This window comes from Peromyscus californicus, unplaced genomic scaffold (assembly GCF_007827085.1).
Source record: "Peromyscus californicus insignis strain IS unplaced genomic scaffold, ASM782708v3 Scaffold_7__1_contigs__length_154581171, whole genome shotgun sequence".
In the NCBI taxonomy this organism is placed as follows: Eukaryota; Metazoa; Chordata; class Mammalia; order Rodentia; family Cricetidae; genus Peromyscus; species Peromyscus californicus.
Genome location: NW_026294595.1, coordinates 15,100,854 through 15,114,546, shown reverse-complemented (window position 1 = coordinate 15,114,546; position 13,693 = coordinate 15,100,854). Strand labels below are relative to the sequence as shown.

The window sequence follows — 13,693 nt, the reverse complement described above, 5'->3', positions numbered from 1 at the left end:
TCAGGTAGATGCTGGACCTTGGGTCACATTGCCACAGGATCCTTTTCCTATTCTATCCTAGGTCAGGAAGCTTAGGGTTAGTTCCCAGGCTGCCATTTCAATTCTGAAGAAAAGAGCACCATGCAGGAGCAGAGAAAACCAGGACTACCAGGAAAGCTAGAAATAAGCAGGAAGCCACATATTCAAAATAGCCCATTAGGCAAAGGATGGGCAACCAGAGACCACAGTTCAAAAGAATCATTTGCATCTCAGTATAGTAGGGGGAGGAGGGCCCTGGAAAGACTCTTCTCGTTGCGCAGTGTAAGCCAGGAGAGTGGGTGAGGGGTGTCTAGATGGTCAGAAGGCCAGGCTGCAGAGAGTTCCAAAGGAAACCCAGGAAAACTTCAAGGGAGGTCAGCTTTGCGATCTATACCCGACGGGCCTACAGCGTGCAGAAGGGGCCTGTGTCGTGACGCTTGGGCCTGCGCACTCCTTGGATGACCACTCCAGGCGGAGATGGGAAGCGTGAGTTGTAGCAGTCTTCCACGTAGTAGGCAGCCGGACCTGGGGTTCGGGCTGCAGAGAGAGTGAGCTGACCCTAGTCCTTACCCCCGCATCCCCCCTATGAGGCCCAAGCCCCACTCCACCCTCAGGCCGGCCAAGCCTCTCTTCCTAGGCCTCCTTACAGGAGCTGACCCAGGAGACAAACGCAGGGGAGCGACTCATGGAGAAGGCAGGTGAGCGTGTACTCTGCAGACGGTACCCAGGAAGGATGTTATAGGTGTTGGGGCTGGGTCGCTTCTCGCCAGAGGGCTGTGAGGCAGCCAAGAGTGGGGTATAGGCACAAGGACCTCGGGCTCGTAGCATCCCTGGGCGCAAATCCCTGGGTAGCTTGACAACAGAGCGGCGGCGGCCTCCAAAGCTGAAGGCCGGGAAGGCAGGCTGGCTCAGCGGCCTGTACTCGGCGGGCGATGGCCACTGTGAGGAGTCAGGATGCGACCCGGGGCTGCAATCTCCTTGCCTAGCTTTACCCTATCCTCCAATCCTCCAGGCCTAACGCTTCCTTTTTTTTTTTTTTTTTTTGGATCCCCTTAGTTCCGCCCATCACCAAGCCCAGCCACGTAGCTCCTCCCTCCAGCCCCTCCCACCAGCCGCCTGACCCCTTTCCTCGCCTCCTCCTCACCTGCAACACCACCCCCCCACCTTCTGCAAGGAATCCCCTGACCATCTCCTCCCACCCTCCCTCTACCTGGCCCACACAGTGTCTCTACCTTTCGCTCTCGGTTGAAGTCGGTCTTCTGCGTGAAGGGGCTTTCACTTTGGAGCCACAAGGTCTGCCATGCCCTACGGCCACCACCCTCTGCAGTGGGGCGGATAGTTGGTGGGGAGGTCTTCAGGGCAGGAGGCCCCCATTCCCCAGGTATAGGCAGGGCTGTGGGGACATGCACCTCGACCAGGGTACTTGTGGCCCATGGTGTACTGGGGATGTGGAGAGGACTCCCGAAGAGACGCACTGGGCACTTCATACTTGGTGGGGCCCGGGACATCCAGGTCAGTCAGGATCGGGGGGCGTCGCTCTTGCACTGGCGTGAAAAGCAAGCTCTAGACCCATTTCTTCCCAGAAAACTGCTTTCACCTTATCCCTCCCCACACTGGCCTGGGGTGGGAGTGAGGTAGCCAAGAATCTCACTCACACAGATCCCTCAGGGTCTCTGCGCAGGTAGATGTGGACTCTTTGGGGGTGCTCATTTTTGACCTGAAGCCACTTGGGGCCCTCTTTGCCTTTGGGGGCCACATCTCGTTCCAGGCTGCCTCAAGCTCCTGGTCCCACCACAGCACAGCAGCCTCGGGCCTGCAAGGAAGCCAACAACCACTGTCCACCTGTCTGACTGGTCTTTCCTCCTGAGTCCCCACCTGTCCGCCACCCTCTGAAATTACTGGGTGGGATGAAGAGGTTGCTGACTCAGGGGACCCCGGGTCCAGTGTTTGCCTCCATTGATGTAAAAATTTGCCAGGAATTTCACAGCCTTCTGGTCAAAGTTCATTCTAGGTCTCGGGCTCTCTTTCCAGAGGGCACTGCTGGGCTCTGTGACCTCACTGTTGGGTCATGCCCCTCCCTTCTGTTGCTGGGAGCTCCCGAGGAAAGGAACATTGTCCAGATCAGGAGGGACTCTCCTACAAGGCCTCCATCCTCTGCCCCTCTCCCTACCTGTTGAGACCGTCTCATCCAGGTCAGCCTTGGTCAAGACAGGCTCTCACCTGTCCCAATCCTTTTTTTTCCTCTCCTGGGGGCTTGGGTCCACTCTAGCAGTACTTCCGGGAGGTCTGGAGCCCCACCCTAGGTGAAGAGGGGGTGGGGCATGTAAGTACATGCCAAGTCCTGCAGTATGGCCAGGTGTGTGAGTGAGGGCCAGCTAACAGGAGACAGACAGTCAGGAGGAAGAGGAAGAGCTGCTGCCCCTGTAGCAGACCCTGTCACGGGGAGACAAAGCACAGTAACTCGGGCCTGCCTTCCGAGTCAGGCCAGTTCCGGCAGGGCTAGTTAGGAGCACTTGTCTTCTGCCTCTGCCTGCATGCACCGAGGCCAGAAGGCCAGAATGTATTAGATGAACAAAGGAATACTGAGCCTGAAGAAGCAAGAACCCATCTGGGCACGAAGGCCCTTCCAGAGTGGCCTCTGGTGCTGGCTGGTCTGGCTGTTCCAGCCCTGACCTTGGCCCCCACACTTCCCAGGCAGCACTCAAGACAGAAAAATACCCTCTCCACAGAGTCTCCTCCAGCCCTCTTCCACCGTGACTGGGCCTCTTCCTTTCTGATCTCCCCCTTTAGCACTGGCCCTGACTGACACTTCTCTGGACAGATGGATGGAGACATGAGGAAACAAGTTTGATTTGGACGAAGGTTTCACAGGCTGCCCAGAGCCTCCTCCCGCATTGTGCAGTGTCCTTTGAGAACATAATTGATGGTGTTAAGGTACCTGGTGTGGAGGATTCTGAAGAAGCACTTGCTGACATTTAGGTGTCTCCAGATCCTCCCTGCAATAAATATTGCTGTGGGGATACTGACGGCTCCAGAAGTAACGGGCCCGCCGTGCACTCATGAGAACCTAAGTTGGATGCCCAGTATCCACATAAAATTCAGGGGTGGGCCTCTGCACCCCCAGCACTGGGGAGATGGAGGATCCCCGGAGTTCATTGGCCAGCCAGTTGAACTGAACTGATGCATTCCAAGTTCTGTGAGACAAGCCATATCTCAAAAACAAAAACCTAAGATGGGGAGCAGCTGAGGAAGAATCCCAACACCAGGTCCTGGCCTCTAGCACACACTCCTACTGCTGTGGAGCTGTGCATGGTGGCCACACCTGTAACCCCAGCCCTTGGGAGGCTGAGGCAAGAGTATGGCTGCAAGTTCAAGGCCAGGTTGGGATACATAGCAAGCAAGAAAGAAAAAAAATAGATGTAGTTGTGATGGTATCACACATGTATATTTCTTGCTTGGGGAATTATTTAATGTGTATGTGGGTTTTGCCTACATGTACATGTGTTCCCACATTTAAACCTAGTGATGTGGTGGTCTGAAAAGGGCATCAGCTGCATCTGGAAGTGGAGTTACATATGGTTGTGAACTACCGTGTGGATGCTGGCAGTTGAACCTGGATCTTCTGCAAGATCAACAAGAGCTGCTAAAACACCTCTCTAGTCCTCACCACAACCACCATGTGTCTTTGGCTATTAGTTTCAGAGCACTTCTTTAGGGTGGTGAGAGCAGTGTCTTGTTTGGACTTGATCTATATAAGCAAATTGTGCTCCAGGTGTACCTCAGTGACCCACATTAAAAACTGCCATTATCAGCATATGGTCAGCATTTATTTGATTCAGGAACAACTGTACCTTTTTGTGTTTAGAGGCTCTGGGTTTGTCTTGTTTTCAAACATTTGTGTTTATATTTGCATTTTAATATTGGGGGCTAATTTTTAATGTTTTATTTCATAAGATGTTTTAAAAGATTTATTTTTAATGAGACTCTAAAGCAATCATCTGAATTTATTTTTGGTTTTTCAGACAAGGTTTTTCTGTGTAGCCCTGACTGTCCTGTAGACCAGGCTGGCCAGGAACTCAGAGATCTGCCTGCCTCGGCCTCTTGAATTCTGGATTGAAGGCTTGTGCCACTATGGCCCAGCTATCTTTAGTATTTGTAACTATGTCTACGTGTCTGTGTGTAGGTATGTGCACTTGAGTGCAGATGCCCAGAGGCCGGGGTGTTGGATTCCCTGGAGCTAGAATCATGAGATGCCTGATGTGAGTGCTGGCAATCAAGCTCATGTCCTCTGGGAGAGTGGTCATCCCCTGAGCCATCTCTCCAGCCCTCCACAAGTCCTTTATGTGGACTTATCTGTTCACACAGCTGTTGCAAAGTTTAGTCTGCCTTCCATTATTGCTTACGCTGGTTTTCCCTTTGTGATACATTCACTTTTATGGTTATAAAGTTCTTCCTGAGAGCTGGGGACAGAGCTCAGTTGTGCTTTCTGTGCAAGTTATGTGGACTTCAGTATGACTCACCAGCACACACAGAAAAAGCTCGTCTTGGTGGCATGCCTGGGCCATCAAGATGGCTCAGTGGGTAAAGGGACTTGCCACCAAAGCCTGACAACCCGAGTTCACTCCCCAGAACCCACATAGTGGAAGAGATAACCAACTCCCCAAAGTTGTCCTCAGACCTCCACAGGAGTGCCATAGCACATGTGTACACAAACAGTTAAAAAACTGTTTTATAAAGCAAGTGTTGGGGAAGCACAGACAGGGGGATCCCTGGGCTCACTGGCTGGCTGGCCTAGCTTAATCAGTAAGCCTCAGACACCAATGAGAGAAGCTGCCTTAGAAAACAAGGTTGGCCCGGTGGTGGTGACACACGCCTTTAATCCCAGCACTCGGGAGGCAGAGGCAGGCGGATCTCTGTGAGTTCGAGGCCAGCCTGGTCTACAAAGTGAGTTCCAGGAAAGGCACCAAAACTACACAGAGAAACCCTTTCTCGGGGGTGGGGGGGTGGGGGTGGACAAACAACAACAAAAAAAACCCCAAGGTTGACAGTGTTAGGGGAAGGTTAGAACATGACCACTGGGCTCTGCACACATCTGAGCATGTCTGCACACATATGCAAAAACAAAGGATTTTTGTTATCAAACAGGGTCTTATTTGCCTAGAGTGTGTTAGTAGAATTCAGAGGACAACTTTTGGGAGTAAGCTCTCTCCTTTCCCTTGGTGAGTTCCTGGGACTGAACGCAGTCTGTCAGCTGTCATGACGAGCAGTCTTTACCTCTGAGCCATCTCACCAGCATCAAAGAAAGCTTTTTTTGTTGTTTAGTTTTTAGTTTATGTTCATTGGTGTTTTGCCTGCATGCATGTCTAAGAGAGGGTGTCAGAAGCCCTGGAACTCGAGTTACAGACAGGTGTGAGTTGCCATGGGAATTGAACCTGGGTCCTCTGAAAGAGCAGCCAGTGCTCTTAACCACTAAGCCATATCTCCGGCCCTGAAAGTTCTTTCTACATTAAAAAAAAAAAAAAAAAAAAAAAAAAAACAGAAAGGGGGGCCGAACGGTGGTTTGCGCACGCCTTTAATCCCAGCACTCAGGAGGATCTGTGTGTGAGTTTGAGGCCAGCCTGGGCTACAGAGTGAGTTCCAGGAAAGGCACAAAGCTATACAGAGAAACCCTGTCTCGAAAAACCAAAACCAAAACCAAAACAAAACAAAACAAACAAAAAAACAGAAAGGGGATTTGTTAAGTATGGAAATCAATGTCTTACTACAGGGGAACAAGCCTATTGGAGAGTCCACACAGCTGTCATCTGGGAAACCTGACTCAGTGCTGACTTCATCAGTGGAGAAGGACTAGGTAAAGAACCCCACCATGAAGCAGGGACTGCTTGTCAGTGGGTCTTGGCCTCGGGGAGTAGTGGTGAGAGTCCAACCTCTTTCCATTTCTGGCTCCTGAGCTCTGGGTGAGTGGGGCTTCCTTCCAGGACACCCTGCCTTGCTCAGGACACCTTCCTAACTGGTCTTTGAGCTAGAGATGCTGTGAGATTGGGAGCACTCACAGGGTTAACAGATGGCTGGGTCCATAATGCTGGCCCCTTCACAATGGTTACCAGGCAACAGGTCTCTTTCAGGGAAGGAAGGTGGACACAGAAAGGGCTGAACCAGCAAGGGCAGAGTCAAAGCAAATGACAGCTACTCAGAAACACAGCCTCTTCACTCCAGAACCCCACTACATCCCTGGGTAAGAGCTGGGAGCTCTATAGAGAGAGGTTGGGGTCGGGAAAGAGGGATGAGCAGTAGGGCTGGGGTTTAGCCTGGACTCCAGGAGGCTGAGGACCAATGCTGAAGAGACCCAAAGCCAGGGTTACCAAGGAGTGGAATCTAGAGACCCCTGGGGCTGAAGAGCTCTGGGACAGGAAAATCTGAGCTGGAGCTACAGATGAAGGCCTAGGCCTTGCCCTAAACCTGAATGCAGTACTAGGTGGCCAGTGTGTCTGTCAAAGGCAAAAACTGTGGCAGCCAAACAATCTGGCAGAGACTGGATAAGCAAATACTGAACTTGCCCTCCATAGGCAGAGGTGATTCAGATATGGAAGAAGTATAGTCCAGTTAAAAACAGACAATACCTCTGGTATTGCCCAGAGGTAGGGTGCCTAACATGCATATGCAAAGTCCTGGGTCTGATCTCCAGCACAGCAAACTAAATAATAAAATAAAAAACTTCCAAAGAAAGTGTGTGTGCATACCTGCCTAGACCCAAGTGCAACATGGGACATAGAATAGGGGGAAACTGAAGGACCTATACCTCCTTTCAATATTGGTCACTTTTGGAGGTGTCAATGGGGTGAGGTAGGGAGTGTTGAGAATGGTTGGGTGCCGGGCTGGAGAGATGACTCTGCTGTTAAGAGCACTTGCTGGTCTTGCAGAGTTCAGAAGTTCAAGTCTCAGTATCCACGTGGTAGCTTCACAACAAACTGTAACTCCAGTTCCAGGGGCTCCATCACCCTCTTCTGACTTCCGCAAGGACTAGACACACATGTGGTACACAGACATGCATGCAGGCAAAACACCCATGCACATACAATGCTAGACCTGCTGGGTGTAGGGGTCCACTGTGGAGAACAACCTGATCGCAGTGATGACAGTGAAGACCTGGCATGTTGTCACGTTTGATACATGCTACCCCAAGTCCTGGGCGTCACAGAGAGCGGGTGCTTCCGGTACCGTCATCTAAAGTGAGCCGTGGCCCAATGCCTGCTAACTAACAGACAGGGGTGGTATCGCCCCTGCTTCTCTCCACAGCTATGCTGGTTTCTATCCTCAACTGCGCTACCAGGTGGGGAACACCTATGGCCGCACTACTGCGCAGCTGCTCACAGATCCCAGCGTCCAGAAGAGCCCCTGCTCTGTTCTGTCACCTATGTCCAAGCCCAAGTTCATCGAGGACTTCAGCAAATCTAAGTCACCATGGATTCCCTGCAGGGACCTGACAGAGCCTTACATCCCCCACTATACCAGTGAGCTTCAGGTCCAGGGTGGGACCCCACCCAGCCCTGCCTCCACTGGGGCTCCACCCTCCTTCCTATATGGCTCAAGAGCTGTCCTGTCTGTACAGGTCTGAAACCCTACAAGAATTTTGAGATCCTGGGCCAGCTCCCACGCCAGGAGATGGACACCCAGGGGCCGCCACAGGTAGAGAACATATCCAGACAGGTTTCAATGCCTGCAGGCTTCATGCCTTATCCTCCCTACCCACCATTCCCTCCAGGGAGAAAGGGAGAGGCTAAAGACCTGGGGCACCCAGGTCTACTGCTATCATATGGGGAAGAGGCCTGGAAGAATGCAGCACCTCTTCAGGAGACCCCAGGGAGGTACCAGGTAAGTGGAGACACCTGGCCTGGCTCCTGTCTCTCTCTCTCTCTCTCTCTCTCTCTCACACACACACACACACACACACACACACACACACACACACACACACAAGCCGTGTGCTCATTTACACTTCCTTGCCCCAGCTATACCACTGCAGGAGGGATGAGTACCTGCCTCCACATCCCCCGCAGGAGACACTAGATGTGGGCAGGTTCCAGCGACTACCCCAGCTAGACCACCCCAACCTAATCCAACGCAAGGCCATCTCAGGTATGTGCTGGGTGCCTGGGCTGTTCCCAGTGAGGTTCCAAGGGTCCAGATGAGATGGTGAGAATAACAAGGCTTGTTACCTGGGCTCCTTCCTACCCTAGAACAGGGTTTGGCCTCATGCTTAATACTTTTTTCCTTGAGCCAGCCCAGCTGCCCCCATGAGGAGCTAAATTTGGCCCCAAGAGTCAGCAACCAACCTTTAGGGATGGAAGGGCTCAGCATTTCTGACACACCTGGGAGTGTGGGTTATGCCGGGAAGGCAGCCAGGGAAAAACGCTGACATCCACCCATCTCCAGGTTATGCTGGCTTTGTCCCCCGGTTTGCCTGGGTGATGGGGATGAATTACCGTGATGGAGTCACACAAGCTATGGATGACTTTGACAAGAACCAGGTAGGAAAACATGGGCCTAGCCTGATTCCAGGTACTTCAGCTAGGCTGGTTCTGCTTCTGCTCCCAGCTGAAAGCATCCATTCCCCAGGGGTCACCCTTAAGGCCTTTTCACATCCTAACAAGGGCTGATTCCCTACCCTGGTAAGGGGGATTGGGTGGTCAGTCAGATGGACAACAACTCTCAGAAGCAAGATCTTGGTCATCCATGTGGGGAGACAGCCCTTCTCAGCACATATCCATTTCTCCAGTTCATATTCAGACACCCAGTCTGTGCTCTGGGCGAAAGGCTGCCCAGGACCCACTGGCCAAGCACCACCATCTACAGAAGCCAAGGCCTGATTCCCTTCTACATGGGCTTCATCCCATGTGAGTACCGCTCCTGCCAGAGGCCCATCCCCACTTCAAAAGGACAAGATCATACTACACACCAAACCTACGACGGGGTCAAATGGCTGGGGTCCCGCTTCACCTACCTGATAATCAGTTGTTGGCCCACTGGCCAGAGTCCCAGTTTTGTTGTAACTACCCAGTCAGTATGGGCTCAGCAGCCTTTCCCGTAAACTTACAAAGCCAGCAAGGTTACTCCAGGCCTATTTGAGGGGGTAACCACACGATCCTAGAGAGGCTGCTCTGTTCATAGCCTGCCCTGACCTCTCCCACTGTTCCCTGTTCCCCCGGGAACTCAGCTTAAGCCTTTCTCTCTTGCAGCCATGCAGGACAACTACGCGCTGACATTCGGTAACAGCACCCGAAAGGCCTATCAGAAGGAACTGGAGAGGCGAAGCCACACACTATGAATTGCTTTAATGGTGGTATCTGTACAAGTGATGTCAGAACAGGACAGCAAATGCACAGTGGACATGGCTAGCAGACAAGCTGTGAATGAATAAAGAGTTCACACTGCTCCCATGCTTTAGCTGCTTAAGACAGCTCTAGGCCACCTCCTCCTCAGCCTCCTCCTCAAACTCTCCCTCCTCCTCAGCTGTAGCATCTTGGTACTGCTGGTACTCGGACACCAGGTCATTCATGTTGCTCTCAGCCTCAGTGAACTCCATCTCATCCATGCCCTCACCCGTGTACCAGTGCAGGAAGGCCTTGCGTCGGAACATGGCTGTGAACTGCTCTGAGATGCGTTTGAACAGCTCCTGAATGGCGGTGCTGTTGCCGATGAAGGTGGCGGACATTTTTAGGCCCCGAGGTGGAATGTCACAGACAGCTGTTTTCACGTTGTTGGGGATCCACTCAACAAAGTAGCTGCTGTTCTTGTTCTGGACGTTAAGCATCTGTTCGTCCACCTCCTTCATAGACATGCGGCCCCTGAACACGGCAGCCACTGTCAAGTAGCGCCCATGGCGGGGATCACAGGCAGCCATCATGTTCTTGGCATCAAACATCTGCTGGGTGAGCTCAGGAACTGTCAGGGCACGGTACTGCTGGCTACCTCGGCTGGTCAAGGGGGCAAAGCCAGGCATGAAGAAGTGCAGGCGAGGGAAGGGCACCATATTTACAGCCAGCTTCCGCAGGTCAGCATTTAGCTGGCCAGGGAATCGCAGGCAAGTGGTTACCCCACTCATAGTGGCGGACACTAGATGGTTCAGGTCGCCATAAGTGGGTGTGGTCAGCTTTAGGGTTCTGAAACAGATGTCATAGAGTGCTTCATTATCAATGCAATAGGTCTCATCTGTGTTTTCAACAAGCTGGTGTACTGAAAGGGTGGCATTGTAGGGCTCAACCACTGTGTCCGACACCTTAGGGGAAGGTACCACACTGAAGGTGTTCATGATTCTGTCCGGGTACTCCTCCCGGATCTTGCTGATAAGGAGGGTACCCATCCCAGACCCAGTCCCCCCACCCAGGGAGTGGGTCAGCTGGAAGCCCTGCAGGCAGTCACAGCTCTCAGCTTCCTTCCTCACAACGTCCAACACCGAGTCAACCAGCTCTGCGCCTTCTGTGTAGTGTCCCTTGGCCCAGTTGTTCCCAGCCCCACTCTGACCTGTAAGAGAAAACAGCTGGTCACTAACTAGGTACGTGCCCAAAAGGCCAAATGGTTTGAGGTTGTCACCTCTATAAGAAAGTGAAAAGACCCCTGAAATGACACCACAGCAACCTGCCATGTGTGGAAAAAAAAGAGGGGGTTGGGGGACCACAGCTAGGACAGTAACACTTCCCTAGGTACCCCGGCCAATATTCAAGGACAGCCCAGGGACCCAGGCCACCGGGTCAGGTTTGCTCACACTCTCTACCAGCAACTAGCCTACCGGCAGACAGACTTTCCTCCCAAAGCTGCTTTTGACCAAGGGATTGAGTGACTCAGAGGTCAGGAAAAGTGTTACACCTGGGCAGCTAGTCAGCGGGGACTTTAGGTCAGCCCCTTGACCTTTGAGCCTCAGGGGGTAGCAAGCTCCGCCCACACCCCCCGCCGCACTCACCGAAGACGAAGTTATCAGGTCTGAAGATCTGCCCGAAGGGCCCTGAGCGCACCGAGTCCATGGTGCCCGGCTCCAAGTCCACGAGCACGGCACGGGGAACATACTTGCCACCTGGTGGGACAGGGGGACGTCAAGAGTGGTCAAACCGGAGGGGTGATCGGGACGATGTACGGATAGAGGAGTCTTACCGGTGGCCTCGTTGTAGTACACGTTGATACGCTCCAGCTGGAGGTCGCTATCTCCGTGGTACGTGCCGGTAGGATCAATGCCATGCTCGTCGCTGATCACCTCCCAGAACTGCAAGGGACTCGGGCGTTAGCTGAGTCACGGCGGCCGGTGCGCTCCAAGGCAGCCCCGCCCCGGATGGGTGCGGCAGGCCCTTCCCCCCACCCCCCACCACCCCCGTCTCCAAAGCGCCCGAGCGACGGGTCCCTAGGGCCTCGCACGGTCCGCCCCCACCGCCACCAGCCACCGCTTCTACGTCCCGGCCCAGCGTACGCCGGTATCCAGGACGCAGTGAGAGCGCCGCCGCTTCCGCCATCTTCCCCGGCTGGCCGTACCGCTGGCGCCCGTCCAGCAGAGCCCTAGCCGCTTACCTTGGCGCCAATCTGGTTGCCGCACTGCCCAGCCTGCAGGTGCACGATCTCCCTCATGGCGGCGGCGACTGCGGAGCGGCTGCAGAGAAGGAACAAGCTGGGAGGAGCAGGCGCACAGAGTGCTACAACCGACGCTCTACCAGCACTTATATACCCCTCATAGCCCGCCTTCGCAAGCCTAGGATTGGGCTCCCAGAACGAGGCCAAGAAGCACTCTTGTTTGATTGGCTGCTTTTCCGTCAATCAAGTGGCCTAGGGCCCGCCTTCCCAACGATATACGCTCATTATTGGTCAGTACTGTCTAAGGTTCTCCCTATCACAATCCCCGCCCTGGCGCCGCAGTGCTCAATTCATTGGGTGTTTCAAATGATTGATTTGCACCTTCATTGGCTGCCTCCTGGGAGCACGCCGAAAGCCTGACACTATTGGCTGCGCTGGGTTGGCGTCCTGGTAACCGCCGCAGTGCAGCGCGCGGGCGGGACGTGGAGAGCAAGCTTCCGGCCGAGAGGGAGGGGGCCTCTTTTCAGAGTTTTGTGGGCTCTCTTTGGTGTAAGGGTCCGTGTGCTGCTGCTGGGGAGAGAAAAGAGCCTAAGGCATTGCACTCCGGGTGCAATTGCGGTCCAGCTTGGGGACTTTCAAGCTGAGGCGGATTGTAGCCATGAAATCCGGCCCAGCTGGGTCCTCCCGGGACGCACTGGGCAGGCGCGGGGTCTGTTTGTTCCCGGGAGGGCCCTCCCTCCGCCTCTTCGACTGCGCTCCGTGTTGTGGAAACCAGCTGGCCTGGAGCCGGTCTCCTTGGAGCCTTCGCTCTAAGTGCGCGCAAAGCTGCATGGAGACTGCAGGGCTGGGCATGCCTGGCCATGACTCTATGAGAGGGAAAAACAAACAAACGTATGAAACTTAAATTAAGTCCCTGCCCTGTAGTGGATCGCTTAGAGAACAATCCATTTATATATTTTTATAAGTTTTTTTTCTGAGGTGTCAGGTTCAAAGCCCCCCCTACCCTCAAAATGGCAGTGCTGACATTGTCCTAAACATGACTTGGCCAGGTAAACAAGCCTAAAAAGTTCCTGTTTACAAGAAAAGTAAATCTCTTAAGGTGTTTTCGGTTCACCAGGAACTCCCTCCCTTAACCTTCCCCCCAAAATCAATTCTGCCAAAGCGTGTAGTTCTGAATCAATCCTTTTCCGCCATTTGCTCTTTTCCCCCCTCACCTTCAATGGCCTTGACAGTTTAATCCCTAATAAATCTTTCTGCCCATGGAACTAAAAAAAATTAAATCTTTTAGTTCGGTTGTTTCTCTGTGCCATCATTTATATGAGGCAGGGTCTTCTAACTGGTGAATTGGAATTCAGCTCAAGGAAATTCTGCGTTAGCCTCCAGAATGCAAGGATTTACAGACCTTCCCATGCCTAACTTGGTAATTTTTTTCTTTTTTTAAGGAATATTACACTATGGGGTCTGTTCTAGTCCATGCACCAGGCATCTGTGGGTCTAGCTTTTGGTATGAACTACCTTCAAATCTGAGTGTGTTAGGCAATCCCTATTGGTTGTGGTATCCAATGACCAACAATGTCACAGGAAAAAGCCATCAGGACAAGCAGAATTCTATATCCTAAGCAGCAGCATTCTGTTGGATGGAGTCCTATTGTTCATGTTAACCATCCTAACCAGTGTGCTAGTCTCTAGCAAGATCTGACTGTCCTGCCCACTTCCCTAAAAGGGTAGTTCAGAAAGCGGGACATGGGTTCTGTTGACCACACTTAGAGGACCCATACCTCAGGAGGGCTAGATGTGTGTGAGGTGCACCAGGTCACTTAACCACTAGAATCTCAAAGTCAGCACATTCATATCCATGAAGGAAGCAGAAGTTCTAAGCTTTAACACCAAGAGCTTCTCTTTGAGATGTTTGGGTCTCAAGCTGGGCAATAGGTATGAATAACATAGCATAACCGTGGTTCTTGAGCATCAGCCCACCAAGGACAGTGGCTGCCCACAGCTGGTAAGAGAAGACACTATAGATCTACACCATGAACCAAGAGTACCCCTGTGCTAGTGAGAAAGAAGACCCAGGAAGACCTGGAGCCTATAGCCTGAGAGGATGTGCACAGAGCCAGCCAGA

The 13,693-nt window shown here is 52.8% G+C and overlaps 3 protein-coding genes across 4 annotated transcripts; 1 reads left to right on the top strand and 2 right to left on the bottom strand.

The window, feature by feature from the left end:
* Nucleotides 1–188: 188 nt before the first annotated feature.
* Stpg3 (sperm-tail PG-rich repeat containing 3) lies at nt 189–2,426 on the bottom strand. Of its 2 annotated transcripts, none has more exons than XM_052726000.1 (6): nt 1,918–2,426; nt 1,674–1,831; nt 1,428–1,562; nt 1,218–1,339; nt 666–777; nt 189–555 (listed from the first exon to the last, which is right to left on the bottom strand). In XM_052726000.1, exons 1-6 carry the CDS (start codon nt 2,022–2,024, stop codon nt 422–424), a joined length of 768 nt encoding a protein of 255 aa, XP_052581960.1. In that variant the 5' UTR covers nt 2,025–2,426; the 3' UTR covers nt 189–421. The 2 variants fall into 2 exon arrangements, with proteins under 2 accessions (XP_052581960.1, XP_052581959.1); XM_052725999.1 differs by having other exon boundaries at nt 666–957; nt 1,251–1,339.
* A 3,392-nt stretch (nt 2,427–5,818) lies between these two features.
* Nucleotides 5,819–9,343, top strand: Fam166a (family with sequence similarity 166 member A). Its single transcript, XM_052725277.1, has 7 exons — nt 5,819–6,253; nt 7,315–7,529; nt 7,628–7,890; nt 8,028–8,154; nt 8,452–8,546; nt 8,795–8,912; nt 9,255–9,343. Exons 1-7 carry the CDS (start codon nt 6,198–6,200, stop codon nt 9,341–9,343), a joined length of 963 nt encoding a protein of 320 aa, XP_052581237.1. The 5' UTR covers nt 5,819–6,197.
* Nucleotides 9,334–11,704, bottom strand: Tubb4b (tubulin beta 4B class IVb). Its single transcript, XM_052725276.1, has 4 exons — nt 11,572–11,704; nt 11,164–11,272; nt 10,976–11,086; nt 9,334–10,539 (listed from the first exon to the last, which is right to left on the bottom strand). Exons 1-4 carry the CDS (start codon nt 11,626–11,628, stop codon nt 9,479–9,481), a joined length of 1,338 nt encoding a protein of 445 aa, XP_052581236.1. The 5' UTR covers nt 11,629–11,704; the 3' UTR covers nt 9,334–9,478.
* Between the last annotated feature and the right edge of the window lie 1,989 nt (nt 11,705–13,693).